General features: G+C 46.3%; 1 protein-coding gene and 1 long non-coding RNA gene across 2 annotated transcripts in view; one reads left to right on the top strand and one right to left on the bottom strand.

Moving 5' to 3' along the window:
• The window catches only part of dve (SATB1_N and homeodomain domain-containing protein dve), a 94755-nt gene that overhangs the window by 12335 nt on the left and 61972 nt on the right, over positions 1-20448 (top strand). Inside the window, exon 2 of the mRNA XM_022830833.2 lies at positions 3871-4078. Within this exon, the coding sequence (XP_022686568.1) occupies positions 3871-4078 (208 nt within the window). The remainder of the gene's footprint in view (positions 1-3870; positions 4079-20448) is intronic.
• LOC147753688 (uncharacterized) lies at positions 3837-5616 on the bottom strand. Its single transcript, XR_015310436.1, has 2 exons — positions 4794-5616; positions 3837-4054 (listed from the first exon to the last, which is right to left on the bottom strand). It is a non-coding gene; the product is annotated as an uncharacterized LOC147753688 (long non-coding RNA).

Genomic DNA, 20448 nt, shown 5'->3' with positions numbered 1-20448 from the left:
GTTTTTCTTGTTCATCATCATTAGCATTATTATAATCAACATTGCCGCGATCGTGCTTCTCCCCTGGTTGTCTGCTAAATTTATTATGCCAATCTAGTACCTAGTGCTCGTATTAGAAGAGGCACACGTTATTGTGTTTGTTACCAGTTACAGGTTAAGCGGAGCGAGGTTCCCGACAGCAACTGTCAGGGTATTGCCGGGGGTAATACTTTAATGGCGTGCGATTTAATCAATCATTGATGCTCAGAAAATGTCGTGTTGAATTGTACATCGCTGTTGCCGTTTTCAGCATCTCTAGCTAAGCGTTCAAAATGTATCGGATTAAGGAACCGTTGTCCGAAATGGACGGTTTGTGCTAGGAGCGGGTGACAAATAACGCGGCTATATGTCTTCGTGAAATATCAAATCAGTCCTATCAGTAGTAATGATCGCGAAAAGTGGCAACGGCTTTGATCTCTATTTATTTTTGTCTGCCTTTGCCCTTCCCTGTGACTCTCAGGTATCTGTAATTATCACACTGGCCATTATTACTCTGCTCATTATACCGTCGGCATGGCTTACAACCGATCGACGCCGTACTCGTCCGAAGACGGGCACCGCTTGTCGATGATCCGTCTTCAAAAAAGTTTCGTCAACGAGTCGTTAGCTGCGTTGCAAACCGTCTGACCGACGTTCGATCTCAACCGTAGCAGCTTTCTTGTTAACCGTAGCGATCTGTGGTCAGCAGGTAATCGGCTCTGGGCGCTGTGCACCTCATTCACGTGAGAAATGCATGTCGTGCATCCTATAGAAAAGTGTCTTGGACGTCTTCTTCACCAGCCACTCCACACGCTCTCTCTGGCAAACCACGGAAGCACAAATCACGACTTCCATTACCTCTCGTTTGGCTGACGTCCGTTGGACTCACCGCGTTACCGTGTGAAGTGACTAGCAGAAGCAGCAGCGGTTGTCTGATCTCCACAGATTCAGCACAGCATGAGTACGCAATGATTACGGTTATGCTTGTGTTTACGCCGATGACTGAAGGCAACCCTTCAGCGAAATGGTCCACTAATGATGACTAGTGCTATGTTGAAAGTAGCACGCAGCTGCCTGTACTCGTTTTATTACATGCGATCAGTAACACGGGGTCTAAGCCTGAACCGCTGGAGCTAAGAACAACAAGCTTGAAATAGTTTGTATATATGTACAAGTATATAAATACAAACCGTCTATTGGGTCTATTTGAGCTATTATCTATAATAATATTTTGTATGATAAATAGATACAGACGTTCAGTCAAGAAACAGTCACCAATCAGAAACACAACTTCTCGGCTGCATGGCGCTTTCCATCTTTGCGGGTCTTCTGAAGTGCCTTCTGGCCTGCAGATATGTTGTGATGGAAGCCCCCGCCACTGTCCTTCTGTGTTTCAATGTGAAGGCCAAACACTGGCTCGAGGGTTGCCCTACAAGCTAAGGGGACGAACGAATCTCACCGAATGTATTTCCGAGAGATCGCGGAGAATGGACTATTGGGAAGCCGAACGAACTAAGGCCTGCCTTCACAATTGGCACATTTATTACCAATGACGAGATTAAACATTGCTCATCTAATACTATCGACTTGACAAAGCTGACTCGTCGTTGACAAGAATTGCCTGTTGTCAGTTAAAGCGCGCGAAACAATCCGATCCTCGTATACAATTGACCATAGTAAAATCAAATAGATCAAATCTGGCAGGCGCGAAAAGAGGCGGACAAATCTAGTTACAATAGCATAAAGTCGTTGTTGATGGAGATCGTTGAGTTATAGAAACGCACCATTATTATTATTATTATGTAACTTTATGATGGCATTACATACGATGCTATAAAGTAGTCCAAATCAAGTTTCGTAGATTGTTTAACTTGTTCATCAGTCTTTGCGCAATAAGTATGACCTTCCGCTTTCCAGCCTGTTTCTGACGTGATATCGTACGAGATTTCTTCGTTCTATTGTACTAGGCGAATGAAATTGACCGAAAGTTTTTCAGTCTTTTCCAAATTTCTCCATCCTGACTTCCTCTCGTTTATCTAAATTCGTAAAATCATAATGATACCAACAGTAGACTAGATCTAGTTCGCTTTAAGTGAGGCTTTCTAGCGTCTTCGCCGATTTCCGCCGTTCTTCGCATCGTTTCTACTGCCACTGCCGCCGCCGCCGCCGCCACCGCCACCGCCGCTTATATTTTTATCGCTGAGTGCTAATGCTAATTCTGCTGACGGCCCATTGTTTTTAGCGTCGTTGTGACGAGGCTGCCTTTACTGTTGCCGTCGGTAGAGATGCAAATAATGAAAACGGCGATGATAGTGATGTTCAGTACAAGAGATTCGGAGCAGTTGGAATCGTAGCAGCGGCTATGTGGCAGTTTTCCCCAGCGGCTCTGAGAGAGACAGACAAAAGCGGAGAATGATAAAAAGTGAGGGGTTGGTAAGCAACTGACCACGTTAGCCGGTGAGCGTATTAAGCTGCTCATGGCTATATGGATATCTGGGTAGCTAGCAGTCGCGACCGCTTCTACCGCTGGCGTTGTCCATCTAATTTACATGACAAAGAACGCGAATTAACGCCAACGACAGATACGGAGCTAACATCAACTTTAACACCAATTGCAGTTACCAGAACCGTGACTGCTACCGCACCAGTTGCCAAGTCAGAAACTTTAGCGGCTTGAAATAGTGGCACAAGCAGCAGCGGCGGCGCCGTCACAACTGGTAGCTACCCGCAGCGTCAAAATCAACAGCTTTGTTGATCTTTCCCATCGGGGCAACATGGCAACAACAACCTCACCATCAACATTCCCATCAATTGCCTTCATCATCATCATGCCCATCTCATCTGGTTGTTGTAATTTTAGTTGGATAGTCGTCGGCAGTTGTCGGTAGTGGCAGTTTCAACGGCGGGGTTCGGCGTTTTATGAAACTTCTGTCTTTACCAAGGTCGCAACTTGAATTCGCTCCGCAACGACGCTGACGACAACGCGGTGGCAAAGCGATGTGGCAGCGCCTGATGGCCGATGGCAGACGGCTCACGCTTGCTACTTCTGCTGCCTGCGCTTCAGACCCCCGCTGCATCAGCTACTATGTATACTGTCGATACTGGTCCGGCCCTAAAACCACTTACTGCTTGCACTAGAATATGACGCTTGCTAACGCCAGCGAGGCGTCTGCTCAGGTAACGATAGTGCCTTCGCGCTAGTTCAGTGGTGAAGTTATGTACAACCACTACCAGCAGCTACCAAGCGTAGATCATACGCACAACCATCAAACAATATAAGCCAATACAAATCGCTAGCTGTTGAGTCTGCAAAGCGACCAAAGGCATGGGGAGGGAACAGGAGGGGCTAATAGATTGGCTCTACTGTGGAAACCGTCCATATTCATATCCGATTTTGATCGGACCAGCGATCTGATTTGCGCGACTCTGATGGGTAGCACCGTTAATGTATTATAGTGGCACTTGTAACAGCGACGGAAGGCAAGGATACTTGTTTGTTATATATATATGTATGTATGTGTGTGTATGTGAAAGCGTTTTATCATTTTAGAAATTATTCCGCGGTTAATTGCCAATCTGGTTGATTTAATTTTTACTATTCTATTTGCCAACGTGTCATGCACCCTCTTAAACATAGGCATGCGTGAAATCTACAAATCTCTAGGTCTCATATTGACTAAAACTATTTTTTATCGTAAATTTCCTATACCAAGCGCAATCTTTTTTATGACGTGCACAATTTTTTTTTCTATATTCATAGTGCGTCGTTAATTTCAATCACTGTTTTCTCTGTTGTTTTCAATAAAAAAGATCTGATATAAGATATCCGTTTGCTTTTATTTATCCTTACAGTCGAGTCCATTCGAAGAAGAAGATAAAAAAATGAAGCGGTCGGACAGCGTGGAATCTCTCGGAGTTCCCGGGGCAACCGTTGGGGGAGCAACGAAAGAGACGGGCGCCGGAGCTACGCAGGGTGGCGGGGGTAGTGTTGCATCACCTGCGCCAGCCCCACCGGCCCCTGTCTTAGCCAACGTTCCTGTTCAACACGAGTCCGCAACAGGTAAGTAGTCATTAGTTGGGTTAGGTGGGATTACATTTTCACTGTATTTAACAATAAGTAATTAAGCAAGCGTTAATCAAGTAGCAGCAAATTGGTAACCTGTCTAAAATATGCTTGTTCCATATGTTACTCTAATTAGAGTAATTCTGACCAGGCGGAGATACGAATCATGACGTTTACGTATAGCAGATATGGGTACAGCTTTAGTGACCAAGGACCCCCCCCCCCCCCCCGCTTTCTCTCTCTCACTCGCTTTGAAACACTTAAGAATAATTTAGAATAAGCTAAACTCAACCAGATTTACAAAACTAGTCTCCGAGGTAGCTTAGTGGACAACGTATTATCTTGCTAATCTTAGAAATACGTTGTGGTCTAGGTTCGAACCCATCGGGCATAGACAGACACACTTTGTCGTTCCGTGCTGGAAGCCAGCCAACCGTCTCATGGGATTATGTCTCACGGCGATACCGGACGTAAAACTGGAAATATATAGACTTAAAAAACGAATCGTGCGGCAGTATTGCGCTAACTGTAAACCTCAGATAGGCTCTGCCACATCCTATATCCCGTTTCGTAAACATTAAACAACGGAGAGTATCCAAAGTGATGAAAATATGTCTTAATTTGGTCTCTTCGTCATTATACACGAATTGCATTAGACGGTTGACTGCATAGAACTCACCTAACCAACGTTTAAAACTAGTAGGTTACGTACACTGAGTTCATGTAGCTGTAGCCGATATTACGTGGTCTTGTTACCTTCCCATAATTCTATATTCCATATTACGGGTCGAAGAAAGTCTACTGAGAAATTATTTCGCTCCATTTCCTTTTACCTTGACTGAAGGTGCAAAGAGTGCGACTATTGACATCTTATTCTCGCTATAAGTGTGTATCAGATTAGTTGTCTGGTTTCCATTAGCTATCCTTATCCAAACAGTAGTTTGTAAAGGGGATCGGCGGATTTTTTGTCGTCGTCGTCGTCGTCATCGCTGCCGTCGCTGTCGTCATTATTGCTATTGTTGTCGCCACCGTCGTTTTCGGCGCCGTCAAAATAGACAGACATCGCACCCAATTGCCACAGTTCCTGCATAACCACTGGCGCTCTCAGTCACGCTCACTGTGTTCCACCTTCTCGTCCGGTGGCCACCCAGCAGATTATGAAGTCGTAATGCGTGCGATAATAAATATATCTGTCTATAAGACTGTAAAAGGATAGGATTTAAGCCCACCAACCATCCTAAGAGGCTGCTGCCGTTGGCTCGTCTTTCGTTTTGAGAGACGATCGCTTTTTCTCGGCGTCGTTTCGATGTCGTCTCGACGCTAAGCGGACTACACGCCATTCACTATGTGTCTTAGTTTCTTATTGCTTGTATGGCATTCTAGCCCGGCAGGTCGCCAGCTAGCAGCGCCATACCTCCGTGGCACCGTTGTCAGGGTTAATCTTATTGTCAACCTGGAAGATCTATCCTCGATGCATGTGTGTGTTTCTGTCTAGAAGTAAAATAGTTTCTTCCCTTTCGGGTTTTCTTTCCTCTCTTTAGCACACACTTACCTCTGCTGAATGTCGCCGCCAGTCTCACTGTAGCCGTAGCTGCCGTCGCGGACAAATACGGATGCAAACTACTCTTGAATCTGTCACACTGGCACTCAGTCGCAATGCGCATCAGCCTTCTGCCTATGCACACCCAGCAGCGAGCGGCCTCGATGGACAGCAGTGTGGTAACGTAAAATTGTAAACGCGGCGATCGCAGGAAGCGGTTGGAAGAGCATCAAGCGAATGAATAGAACAGAACAGAACAGAACGTGGGACGGGGACACTGGACTCGACGAGAAGAGCCCCCATCTCCTCCCCCCCGCCCCCTTTTCAGCCGCCGAAAGAAGAATACAAAGAGAGAATTGAGAGGAGTGCTTGCGCGTGAGTCCGTGTCGCCGTTGTGGCGATGGCGAGTGCCTAAGCCGCGCGGCTCAACACAGTACCGCGGCGATCATTGTGGTCATTACAGCCTAGCGGAGAGTTATCGTCCTTCCTTAATAGACAGATACTAACGCAGCGGCGTTACTCGTTGATGGTGATGACGGCTACTATGGGCGACCAGTAAAGCTGAGACATCCGCACACGCACAACAACACTTAAGCCTTGCTCAAGTGGAAAGTCAGCATGGAGCACCAGTGGCAAAGCTGGGGACGAACGTGGAGCAGAAAGGAGCATCATCATCGGCATCACCATTATCATCATAGCTAAGATCAGCGATGGCAATGTATGGCCGAACGCAAACCATGCGGCCTGTAGCACCAAAAAAAATTCAGCGATTAAAACAAATACAAAACTCGTAAGCCGAAATAGCCCAAAGCCCGATACGTGCTCGATATGCTACCCCCACAACCCCCCGTTCCTTTTCGTCTCTGCATCCTGATGTTTGCGTCAGTTAGTTAGCTCTAATGTATTAGTGGCTTGTGCGTGTTGATCGCACTGAGTAGCTTGTGCTAGATTTGTCGGCTTGTCATCAACAAGCAGGTACACAAACACATACAGGTGCGCTCCATTTGACCTGTTGGCGATGTCGTCGCTAAGCCTGCATTGGTTGTTTTTTGTTTTCGACCTCTTCTTTTTAGCCTTCAACAGTTTTCCCTTATCCCTTCCATCTGACTCAGCTTCCAGAAAGCCACTATTAGGTTTCACGTGTGCTATCGAGTGATGGAAACAAGTAACTAACTGATAGTGACAGCAATGGTTTGTATGACCTATCATTTGGTAAGCTTAAGAATGAAGTGGGCGGAAGTATCCGGTAAACGGGGGTATCAGCTAAGAAAAATCAGATTTTTTGAAACTAATTGAAGACACCGGTTTAACATTGACTATCTGCGTGCACGTATATCTGATTTATACGACAATAGCAGAGTTCTAAACAAGTATGCCGCACAGATCCGTTATAGAGTCGCGTGCACAAGCTAGGTATTTCACTCGTAGAGATTTGTGGTTAGGCTCGTGTTGTTATGACGGACTGGCATGACGTCAACTACTGGACCGCGCAGCTCCTTGTGTGTCAGCGAGAAAAACTGGATTCGTCTGTCGCGGACCATCCCGTGGCCGCCGTCAGAATCTTCTTCGTGGTGACTGTACATGCTACAACTAGTACGCCCGAGAGTATCGCTTCGCGGCGCACGATCTTTGCCAAAGTGGATGACTTCCACCTGCTATGATTATTCTCACCGAGCTGTTGCTATTGGCCGTCTGCTCATGCCGTCTATACGTGCACCTTTCTTTTTGCTTTTCCTTTTGCCTGTTCCCGTTGATTTCTCTCAACGGAGAAAAAACGACGCCGAGAATCCTTTAACGCTGGAGAGCGCTGCTATTTGAGGCGATAACATCGAGCGGTCGGTGTTCGGCTGTCGGCAGCATCGAGACCGCCTTGACTCGGTCGATTGTCTGTCGCATGTCGTGAACGGTGTCGTCTAAAGACAAAGTCTCTGCTTTGGCGCGTCCCGGAACGAGTATCGCTAGTACGGCTGGTGTTGCCATTAATCGAATCGTAATGGTAGATCTCGAGCAATGGATCATGGTTGCCGCTTACAAGATGATCACACTGACCACCACTGATCTTGGAAGTTTGTCTTTTTTTCAATCACTGATAGATTGCAGACGCTATCTATGGTTGACTGTTTCTCATGAACTTCTACCTTACGAGAGGTATCGAGTACGAAGTAGCAAAATTTTCACCAAATCTCAGCTTTTGTTTGTTGATTTCCTTTAGTCTTTCTGTTGCCACTGAAGTGACGACGGCAGCGGCGGTGGCGGCCCCGGCCGCTGCTGCGGCGGCTACAGAACCGCTGCAAGCGTTCCGTCATCCTTTCGTTGTCGGTTCGATAACGAATGAGTGCCAGCGCCGCCGACGGCCGCTCAGCCTGACTCAATCGCCTTGGACGGGCTAAGTCGGCCGAATGAAGTACTTGAAAAAAAAAGATTTCCTGCCAAGCTCTTGTCGCGCTTGGCGAGCGAGCTGGCGGCAAGAAAGTGCCGAAGCAAATCGGCAAAAACGTCTTTTCTTTTTCAAGCATTTAGCTGGTAAATGCCTGGCCCCCATTTCTTGTGAACCACAACAGCAGCACCATCAGTACATGACTGACAATTGATCGATTGACTCAATCTGCGGTAATCAAGGTGCGCGAGAGGGCCGTTCCTATGACCGTGTCTAGCCTAAGCCAGAGTATGCGAAGAGGGCTACGAAGGACAGGTCGAAACAATAGCTCTTCGCACTGCTGTTCCCACTTGGTACTATCGGTACTCGCTACCGTCACCACGTCCGCGGCCGCAACGCAATGAATACGGCACAAGCAGTATGGACGCAGGTCCATCGAGCAGCAGCGACACTGCTGGTATCCTTGTTGTTATTTTTATACGTCGACCTATCTACTTAGGCGCTCTTTCCAATGTGACTGTCGTTATTGCTGCAGCCGCGCGTGATGATTGTGCTCACCGTGATAATGTCTGCAGTAACCCGCAGTTGCGACTCACACGCATTGCCCAATTATAGGCTCTCGGACGGCCGCTTAGGTGATTCCACCTCGCGGCGACCACACGCCACGACGCGTCACTCACACCACTTAAGTTGTCACAATCCCAGCCGATTGACCTAACAGACCGACTTGCGCGTCCGCCAATCCATGCCGTGTCTGCCTACACCGGTAGCAGCAGCACCAGCGGGAGTGCTGCTTAAAAGTAAAGCTTTCTCGAAAGGATCATACACAGGGTTAGTAGGCGAAGGTCTGCTACCTCGATATGATCTGTATTCCAGTGTCTGTGTGCGTGTGCGCATATGTTCGTGTGTGTTTGATTAAAGACGCTATCGTCGCCGTCATTGGCGTGTCAGCTATAGAACCATCAAAATCACCAGCAGCTTCTGGAGCGGTTCTGGTGTCATCGATGGCCACGCATGGTAGCAGAGCGTCTACCATATAGCATAATTAAATATCAGCGGAGCTGTTTTAGTCGTTTAGGTCCGGCGCAAGCACCATTGAAAAGGTGCAGGGAAAAAGTCATGGCAGGAGAAACAGTGTTCAGCACATCGATCAACCGAACAAGAAAAAGGACCAGGCCATCCGGCTGATACGGCAGCTCGGAATTGAGACGATCCTTGAAGAAGCGCCACTTCGCCGAACACTATCCAATGCCATACGCTGTATTTATGGTTGCTCATGGCTTACTAGTACGGCCGTGACAGTTATCGCTCCCGTTATATACGCGGACGAAAGGACTAGGCCATAGGTGACAGCAGCGGTGGCAAATAGAATCAAGCCTACGCAATTGCTTTCTAAGCCTGTGCGATATCTCGGGTTCGTTTAGATAGACGTTGGGACGCGCATTGCGTGTGTGAAGAACGTCTTCACCGCGCGCCACAGCGTGGTGTTCGACCCCATATGCCATTGTCGCTTCATCAGGCGTGATTTCTGTCACTTTTTCACTCCTCTCTGCACACAAACAAGTACACAGATCCATCAGTCTGGCTTTAGACTGGCATACGATGAATAGCATACATGGCCGTAATTGATATATCTCATCGTATAAATCATCAGGACCAAGCAAATCTTGTGTCTGTGTACATCATAGTTTGAAATTAACCAGCCAAGGTAAGACTAGCAATTTCGCAGATTGGTCTCGGCTAGAAAGGACCGGATCAGGAGATGTGCATTATGGGGGACGTGATAGAATCTGCAAACTACTTTGATAGCTCGGCGCGCCTTTCTCACGCACACTTGGCCATATTGTTAAAGGCGACTAAGGGAGATAAGGCCCTAAGAGTGTAGTAGCTTTAATCTGCCACTGAAATCTCTTAGCACGCGCAGCCTTGATTTTATTCCATTCTGTGGTCATCGCTGCAGCGTCTACATTCAGATTTATTCGACAGCTTTTTTGGGGTCTTTGGCTATTTGCAAGTCTATGTTTTAGCTTTTTACTCGTTGACTTACTACTATCACTTTATGCCCATTTGATTTTGTTCATTCCCCTGATATGGTTGTAGCCGTTAAGCTGATCTTACCTCAAACAATACAACAGCAGGCCAACTCTCGTCTTTCTGGCTTTTTGCTGCCTTTCTCCTTGATCTACATCAGGCCACATCGAGTCGCAGTCCGCCTTCGCTCGGACTACTAGCATAGGAAGCGCCTATAACAGCAAGACCACTAGCGTGTCTATCGGTGGAACTTCACACCCTGAAACCTCTTCGTCGTTGATGCGAACTCGAAAAGCCAAATCGTTTAACTATCACAAAGAATGATACAACGAACTCCCACTCTGACGGATGAGCTTTTCAGCGGCGGCGGCGGCGGCGGCGGCGGCGGCGGTGGCGGCTGCTGCAGTAGCACTAGCTTTCTTGGTTTATCGAGAGCTTTCGATATTTAGCAGAGCAGCTCAGAGTAGTTGATAGCTGTAATGGTTTGACAGCAGAGCTTCTTCTCCATAGCCTCCCCTGCAGATTTCTTCCAAGATCAGCTCCGAATCGTAAGTTAATTCTTTGAAGATCGCCAACAGCGGAGATGACTCCATAGCTATCCGCAGAGGACGGTATAGCTTGCTAGTTAGCTACCGATGCTGATGCTTCTGTTGCTTTCTGCGGGAGTAGCGACGCTGGGCGTGCAGACGCTCGAATAGACGGATGCATTCACTGTCGTCATTCTATGAAAAAACACCTCGCGCGTCCTTGCAACTCCGCGTATACCGGACGGCGACCCATCGGGCATTGAGCGTTTGTTAGGGGCATCTTTTGTTAGGTTGCGTTAGAACAACGGTAGTGACGGCCCCCTGCAGAGCATCGAAACGCCCCGAAGCTATTAGAGATGTAAAGGCACTGCGATGCGAGGCAGTCAGCCAAGACGTATGCATGGAAATAATGCAAGTCACTCGCTTCTATATGTTCCGTCAGGGTTAACATTTAATAATAGATTGGTATTCTTCTTGAGGATTAATGTCTATTATTTGTATTGTGCATGGGTATGTTATTAAGTAGTAGAGATTAGTATATTTTTCTCGAGTTGATACTCCGATTTCCAGACGTTCCCTCCGAAAGCAAAGAGCCCATTTTATAATTTATTTTGATTAAAAAAATTAGGAGACCACTGAGGATACCTAGATTAAAAGTTAAGTGCTTCATTGCAACTGAGTCCCCTAACGAAATTAAGTAGAGAACTGTACGCGTATTGTGGAATAAAGTTGTTTTTGATTTTGAAATACAGCTGTTTCCAACGCCAACTTGAGCACCGCCACGCTCTAATAGATATCATAGAGTTGCAATTCGAAATAAAAGTGCAGATCAGCTTGAGCTAAATGTGTACAATCATGGATTACCTACGCGGCTGAACCGAGGCGGTATAATATATATATTTACAGTATACGTGTTCTGCTAGTGGATATTGGATAAGGCTGAGATAAGCCCTTCCACTTTTTCCCGGTATCAATTTGAGGGCTGTGTTGTTGAAGTCCCTTGAAGACGTGCATGACTGTATTTTGTGTGGCAATGAGCCACAAGCCTGAGTGTATCATAGGGTAGAACGTGTCGTTGAGCTTTCGCATATATAGGCCAACCATCTTGATATATCGAAATCACCACTGTACCTAGACACATGATGAGCGATGGCGCTTTGTTGTCAGCTCGTCTCATTGAGAACGTGCAATACTGTTCGTTGTGGTACTCCACCTGTGGATGTGTATGTGGTGTTCTATGGTGAGATCTAGATTGCGTCACGCAGGAAAGGCACAGTTCTTCAAGCGATTTTCCTCTCTGGCGTCGATCACCGTCGCCTGTCGATCTCATCATTGGCCTAGTGCGCCGCATATAACGGCGAGCTTGGCATAGACTTCTTCTGCTGCTTATTGTGTGGCCATTATTATTCTGCAGAGTTAGTCGAGTACACAGTACACTGCGCCGAAGCTACTACAGGGACGTCTGCATATTCATCGGTGCTAATGGTGTTGGTGATCTTACAGAGGGACACAGGACTCGTCGGCCTTTGGCTTCTGCCTGCCGATTGCCGTTGCTGACTCCTCTGGTGGCATCGATACACACACACACACACACACACTCCCCCTATAGACACATCATGGAAGACATCAGCAGGCAGTAGCTTCACTGGTCGCAGCATATGGTCGTCCGAGAGGCCCCATCGGTACTCGGGTACTCCATAACATCGAGTCCCGTATATATGCGCTCGTAATCGGCTGCCTCTGCAACAGCAGCAGCGTCGCCATCGTAGTCATCTTCGTCGCAGTACTCCAGCAAATTTCATCATCCCGGTGCCATGAATAGCGCAGAACTGGACCGAAATAGCAGGAAATCAGGAATTGGCGGGTATGAATCTCCCCAAGTGATTCAGAAGTCTATTTTATAATATGTACTGCTAGTGGTAGTGTCACTAGTGGGTAGTACTAGGCCACATCATAGCAATCATCATAGCAGAAATAAAAGGTTGAAGAAATAGCACCAGGTATGCAGTAAGTTATAGCGTGCCTAGCGCAGAGCGCAGTATTCTATAACCTTATGTATGAATGTATGTATGTGTGTACGCTCTATCGCAATGACCGCCGGTCCGTTAGTTCTGCTGGCAGACTATTCAGTCCCCCACACTTCCAGTGTCACTACTCTCGCTTACACTGGGGTGAAAAGGGGAGGAAACTAGCTTGCTCCCCTACTGAGTTCGATTGAGCTTTAGCGAAGGAACAAGTCGACCCGACTCAATCCCAAGCCAACGCTGAAAAGGCCAGGCCCTCCTTCTTCAATCGGCGTTCGGTTTGGCCTTGCTATCTAGAGTATGGCAGTATAGCGATCAGCGGACTCTTTTAGAAGCTCTTCTATAGAACTCTAGTTTTGGCGCGACCATTTATCGCAGTCCGTGTTGGCAAACTGAATATCCACTTGGTATATACTCAATCAGTGACGCGCTCTGTTATGTAGATTTAGACTTGACACAGAGGAATCAATCTATGGAAGGCATTTTCGTAGAACTACTTGTCAGCACCGCAGACAGGATAACGACTTTGATACGGTTTCCGCAGGTCGAAATATTATATATATATATATACATAGATAGAGTAGAGTCAGTTCGTACCTGGTACTACCTGTTGCTAGTAGCAGAGAAATGGCCGCTAGAAGGTTTCAGGTCCGCAAAATGAGCGTTTGAACTCCTGTAAGCTAGCGTTGAGTTCGGGAGCCCATTGGCTCGGCTGACTCACGACTGCCCATTAGATACCACTCTTTATCCGTATGCATGCGTAGGGGTAAAATACTTTCGTACGATCGCCACTGTCGCCGTTACTGTTGCTGCAGATACAACAAACTCGCTAGCGGCTATGAAGCGGACAGTAAAACAAGGGGACAGAATTTGTTATAGGACGATTGTTTTGTTGATGGCCGGTAGCCAGTTAGCGTTGATCCAATGGTAGCGAATCCAACGGGGCGCAGTCCTAGCTTCGCTGCTATGCCTACGGTGACAGTTTTCATTGACTGATTAGTCCAGTGGGAAGGCCGTATTGGAACTCGATGTCAGTCAGACAGCAAGCAATAACAAAACCTCTGAAACAAATTTTGCGATACTCTTCTTCTTATATGCCTTAAAACAGAATTTAAGAAGATCAAGTATTATAGAAATGCGACTATACTGCCAATTGTACTGGTCAAATCATGTCTTCTGATGGCCTGATTCATGTAGGGGCTAGCCTATCGTAATAACTCAATCATAGGACCGTCTAAGCCCTTTCGTCTTCAGACGAAGCTAGAGATGAGAGATGATCTGTGATTCTAAACAATTCCTAGGGAGTTCTACAACAGTGTGCTATAAATTCCTCTTTCGCAAAGCTTCATGTAACGCGAACGATACCATAGTGAGGCGATTGACTCCACCGAACTCAGATGAAGGTGCTGAAGCGCGCAATAAAGCCTTTCAATGATTAATGATAAACGCAATTATGGATCGAATATTTAATGTTATTATATATACATATTTAAGTACATTCATGACGATATATCTCTTTCGAATAGTCGCTAGAATGATGCTTTTCTATGTTCTTAAATGCATCCTAACATGTAACAGAGATGCCAGTATACAATCTATGTATTGTACGGTTATTTAGCAATTTATTAGTACTTATTTCCGCGTCGTCTGCATAGCGTCTGTGGCAGGATCAGCGTTATCGGTGTAGGTATTAGCGTAATAACAGTAACGCGGTAGTTGTTGTAAAATCGTGAATAATTTCTAGCTGGGTTTGTTCGTCACTCTAACATTGTTACTGTTATTTTTAATAGATACGTAGTAGATGTTATTGTGTAAATAATACTCGCGGACGAGAGATCGCTCTTGCCCCCTGACCTCCACCCAGCTGCTGCTGCTGCTGCTACCGGGGACAATAGCTGTGCAGAGTATACATATCTTGTATGTAATTTAGTGCTAGACACTGGAGAATGCAGCTCATCTGAGCGGTACGGTGTTTACGTATGACAATGTGGTTCAATGGTGCGCGTATGTAAAGACGCATCAGCCAGAGTACCCTGTTCCCAAGTGCTGACAGAGCAGTTTTCTTGGCTTTCTGACACGTGGAAGTGTTGTAGCAGCAGCAACAACAACAGCGGTCGTCTCTATTGGCAATGGCTGTCCATTGGCAGTTCGCCTGCCACAGCTAAAGGTTCCAGATGTCAGCCATATGATCATAATAATTTGCCCCTTGGCGGCGGCGGCGACAGCCGAGGCCGCTGCTACGATCAGCTCTACTTAGAGCACTTTACTAGGATGATTGCTAACACGCCGTGAGTGGCTGTGGACCCTGCCGGTGCCTTAGTTTCAATAGCGGCCGTGGTCGTGGTCGTCAGGGAAGTGACCTGGGTCTGCTGACGTTGTGTGGACGGGGTGGCGATCTCGATTAGCTTCGGCCACGCCGGGGCGCCATTTCTGGTTGCAGCCAATGTTGAAGCGGTTTGATATTGAAGCGATATTATCACGCGGCAGCATTATTGTTGTCAAGTGACTACGAGCCCATAACTTCATCTATACAGACACACCCCCACATATATATATGAAGAGGAGAGAGACTTAAATGGTTGTTGTCGTCTACGGAGAAGGCGTTCTCTAAACCGACTCTGCACCATAAAGAAGATGGCAAAACTAAACGTGTAGCAAATCTCGCAAGAAACAACACTTCCGAACACTACAAACAACTATTCTCCAGAATATGTCGAAACTGCAAATTGTGTATTGTGAATATAAGGTAAAGATACTGTACGTTCAATATGTGACCGCCGATTGCATAAATTTATTGAAGCCTTCCATTTTGCATACATTCGTACTTGGTCTTGTCATCGCTATTTGAACAAATTACAATCACTAGCTATATGAGAAATCCTGGAAGTTACATTGAATGTCATAATCATCAAAGAACAGGTGTATCGAAATGCTGGCAAACCCCTATCTTCCCATACCTAACTTAGTGAGATAGTCTGGGCGGATTGCCGAAATAGAAGTACATCTCATCCATTAAGGATAGGAGGGTGCGCGAATGAAAAAGAGAAGATGCCGATTGAGTACTGGATGTGCTAACTAGAAGGGATTATCCGTGTAGACGAGGGATGACGACAGGTAGTACTTGATTCGAAGCAGCAATAGATTTCATGGGCGATCCGACAATCGAATAATTCTCCCGTGCTCGGATGAATGCGCGGCTCGCTATACTGCACTCATTCTACAACGCAACATCGAGGAGGGCCTGAGCGGCGCTGCGACTCGTGCCCTTCTTCCCCTGGGTGATGTCTGCTCTTAGGATGTTAGCCTTACCGTTTGGCTTCGTTGAGCCTCTTTATTCTTGCTCGGTTATTGTTGTTGTAGATTTATAGTTGTTTTCGCTACATGGCTTAAGCAGCTAATCTGCAATCCGCTATTGCTTCTACACCGGCTTAGATTGTCGCAATCAATGCTGTTGTTGCTGTTACTCCTGCCGCTCCTACTATTCGATGCGGCTAGCGCCGTGTCACCAATTTTGCGTGACGATGGCTATTGGTTTCTGATCTCACTCAAAGCGTCTGTCACTGTGACGCACTCCCTTCTTCATCAAATTCTAAATCTACTAACTTTTTTGGTCGCCACTCTCTCTCTCTCTCTCTCTCTCTCTGCTATTTTGGCATTGAATGGAAAGAAATGGAAAGCGGCGCAAAAGGGGGCAAAAAACAAACCTGTTTTAAGGATTCTAGTATACTAGCGGTGCGTATTCAGAGGGTTAAACCGATCGAGTTGAGTGCGGCCATTGTAATGGTCGTTCGTTCCTTATGGATCGTGATAGATCCGCCTGATCCTTGGGCGCTTCACACGTTCTCCTGTCCGTGTAGTATATATGCATGGTAACAGATATGGGCCAGGAGTTGAATCCAGTCTATTCAGCCAGGTATCATGCGGTCACCCCGGCCCCAGTCAATGTTCGTCGCAGTCGTTTAACTAAGAAAGCGCTTTTATAGACAGACGCGAGTGTATACGCACTAGATCAAACCCTACCGACTATCCGTTCATTCTCCGCTCTTTTAATGCAGCCATATCTCCTCTGTCTCTGTGTAGCAACATTCTCCATCTTCAAGTCGTAGTTTTTTTCCTGCCTCGTTCGCTCGCTCGCCGCTCGCAGCCCCCTCGCTTCAGCTACACCGCAGGCTGAACGAGTGACAATGACGGGCGGCGGCGCAGAGTAGGGCTCCGGCTGCCTAAAGGCAGAGCAAGGAGCGTTGCTGCTGCTGCTGCTGCTGCTGCCGCTGTTGTTGTTGTTATTGGCGGCGGCGTCCGGCAATGGGATTAAGCGCCTCGCTTTATAAAGTCGATTGTCAGTCCTGCTATGCGAACCGACGAGCTGTCCGCTTCTCACAACATCGTATTGCAACAACACAGACATGAGTACAGATCTGCTAAAGTTAGTCTCTTGCACATAGAAATGCACATGGACCCAGCAACGCACGTGTGCCGTAGATACATACACACACACAAACGCGCAGAATCTCATGAATCACCCGACGAGATCTAGTCGAGAAGTAGGAAACGAGTTGGAAGGAGAAAAAACTTCAATGGTTTAATCGCAAAATTGCGGAGAGGAGACGAACGAGGGTTAGAGGGAGGGAGAGTAGAGGGGTCCGATTGAAATCGACGCCTAGAAAACAGCCAGAGTGCAGAGATCAGACGCCGAGTAGCACAGGTAGAAAAAGCAGAAAACCTCAAGCTGTTGCTAAGGCTGAATCCACCGCAGCTATATATAATACGTATTCGTTCTGCAGGCGAAGAAGCCAACGACGAGGCAGGGTGCAAGCAGTCGTCGTATGAACTACAGCCGATTGATTGCGCACCTCTCAAGCGTCGGTCGGCAGGCGGCCTTAAGCAGTAAACTAGTCTGTAGTACATGGCGAGTATCGGAACTTAGAGGATAGGCAAAGGGACTGAACAGTCGCGTCACCGTAGCAGTCGCATAATTACCGCTACATATACGGGTGACGGCTCGTACTATTTTTCGGTCACTTATTTTGATGCTACCCAGTTCTGATTCAATGAGCAGGTACCGACGGACGGATTACAGATTTTAGCGCCTGTATTATAGAGCAGTATGCGTTATGCTGTACGAGGTCAGCACCACTGTTGAGTGTTTTCGTATAGCATTGGACATGCGTAGAACGTACAACAGACTGACAAATACAAACACAGAGATGATGTAACTTAGGCCAGCTGAGCCTGCGGCTGACTCTACAAGAATTAACGAACCGCATTTCTTTTCGACGCTGTTTTAATCAACCCATTGAGTGAATGGGTGTTTTTGCTATTACTGAAATCCTATAACTGACACCTTTGATCAATTTCGTATGGGTGAAAAGCAAAACGTCACCATAAAGTGTGTTGTTTAGGAAAACAAGACGACAATTACGTATTCTCTACGAAAAGAGTAGCGAGTGTATACAGAAAGGTATGATCCTACAGGACAACAATAGAGAAACTAACGACTGGTTATCTCTCTAATTGTTTATTGTATTTGTCGTTTACAGCGTTTCTTTTTTTTTTTTTTTTTTTTTTACATTCGAACAATCTAATATTGTATTTGCCACATCAGCGTTCATCGTTGAAACAGGCGCTTTTATACAGTTCCCATTAAAAGAAACAATGGTGTGTGATTTCAGCCACTGATAGAATCATCAAAAACGTATTTATCGGCATTCCTATCTTTAACTATCTTTTGCTTATACAAAACAGCCTTTACGGATGTTCCATCGCAAGGCTATAACGACTTGGGAGATAGTTATCAGTCCCTGGACCGCTGAGCTGAACCAATGAAATGACGTTGCAGCCGCTAAAAAATCATATATTAAAGAACATTGTTGCTAATAATGATGATCTGCCTTCCGTATGAACTATTTAATTAAATGTATCCTTCGATGCTGGAAAATAAGATCTTCAATCACAGTCGATATGATGACATAACACTGATGCGCGACAGCATCACCGAACGGTCTCAGTACCGTAACGCATTCCAAGGTAATGGCCATTTGCAGAGTTTTCCATTTACGACTGGTTTACTAATTACAGCACAATCAACTGATATGTTTTTTCCGTTTCGTAAAGACAAGTGTTTCTTCTCTCCGTACGATTTTTTTCTATTGGGCTTCACTAGTGACCAAGACGGCCAGGTACGCTCGTAGTTTCTCTAGGCTTTTTTACTAAATTCCATCTAAATTAACGACTTAGTCATCAGTGATTATCATCCAGGTCCGCTACTGTGGTAGACCTAAACAGTTTTTTAAGATACACGCATGGCAAAGGATCAAGAGTTATTGACAAGATCGAGACAGCGGCCTATTCGGCTGTTCATCGCTTATATTCTCTAGCTACCAATTGTCCGTCCCTGAACGAAAATATACGTTAGCTAGTCTCGTTGCTGTAGGAGAGGCATGGATGGCGCTAGCGATAGCATTAGTCGAAGTGACTGTGCGCGTTTCGTACGGTTCAGCTTGGCCGCTACGAGCAGCGGAAACAGCATCATCATCTTCACTGCCACGACAACTTCACGGCTTACTCGGGACGCCCTTTTTTCTATCCGCTAGATCCGTCCATGGTATGAATGTATTTGTTTCGGCGCGCTCAAAATCATCCCTGTACTTGAGGAACCCGTCTGTTTATGACAGTTCCTCCTAATCCCGTTAATCCATTTACGAGGAGAGCATGTACGTCTCTTAGAACATGCGGGAAACCAATCGTTACGTTGGTTTGTCTGGTCTAGCCGCATAACTGAATGATCCCACTCGAGCAAGGTTCACGTGTCAGGTCCAGGACACATCCTCCGAAAATATCAGCCGGCTCAGTATCAGCGATTTTATCCTGTCCTGGCTGACAGCAACGCTTTTCGGCCTATCTGCAATTTAGCCAATCACATGATGAAGTGCTAAAATGATACGGCATACAAGCCGTAGAGAGGAGCAGGACCGACCTAATTTATGATTTGCACTTTATCCGTAGAAACGCTAGTTCCCGGCTTCCGACGTCGAACAAACGATGACGAGGAATATATGCGAGCAAAAAATCATACGCACACATTCGTCCATTGTACTTGCTCCGCGTGAACTGAAAGCATAGGTCTCTTTAATATAGAATAGCTTTCATGTAACGGCAAGTGGGAAACCATAGCGCACCCTTCACTTACGCACGTATAGGGATACGCGCTGTTGTCCTGCATGCCAATGGCCATTTTGCTCTCGTGTGCCAATAGTTTGAATTGATAGTGGGTTCCTTTCAGGACGAGAGACAGAGTGCCGTGACCTTTGTCTTAATAGTATTTATAACAGAAAGTTTAGGTTGGGCAGGAGAGCGGCGTCAGGGAGCGAGTTAACCTAACGGTAGGGTATATGTAATAAATTGAGTTGTCGGTCGATCTAGTTTGTCGTTAGGTATTTGGAACTATAATATAAAAACTATGGCATCGAACAGGTCTACTGTTAAAGTCGTTCGAACGTCCCTAATTAAGTCAGTCACCTATTATATCGTTGCTAGTGTCAGTCAATCTGTCGTCGACTGACTCCTTTTTGACGACTGATGGGTTTTTTTCTTGGCGTTAGCAAAATGTCCTTTCGCCATTGTCGTATTGACTAACTCGGTTCCTTCTATTTCGAGCCTGCGTATCGAGTAGGACGCGTCGTTCGGCACTTATATATGTACCTTATAGCGCATTCTTCATTCATTCTGACACGGAGAGTTTGGGAGACCGCAAGTAGTTTTTGCGTTTGTTGTCCGGGACGAACAGCAGATCCAGCATATATATGTATATAATACTCGTGCCGCTGCCTTTCGCTCAATATTCATTAACAATCTGTTCAGTGTGGTCGCTG

The sequence above is a fragment of the Varroa jacobsoni genome, unplaced genomic scaffold (assembly GCF_002532875.2).
Source record: "Varroa jacobsoni isolate VJ856 unplaced genomic scaffold, vjacob_1.0 scaffold_294, whole genome shotgun sequence".
Lineage (NCBI taxonomy): Eukaryota > Metazoa > Arthropoda > Arachnida > Mesostigmata > Varroidae > Varroa > Varroa jacobsoni.
The sequence above is the reverse complement of the archived record's forward strand: the minus strand, read 5'-3'. Positions and strand labels throughout refer to the sequence as shown.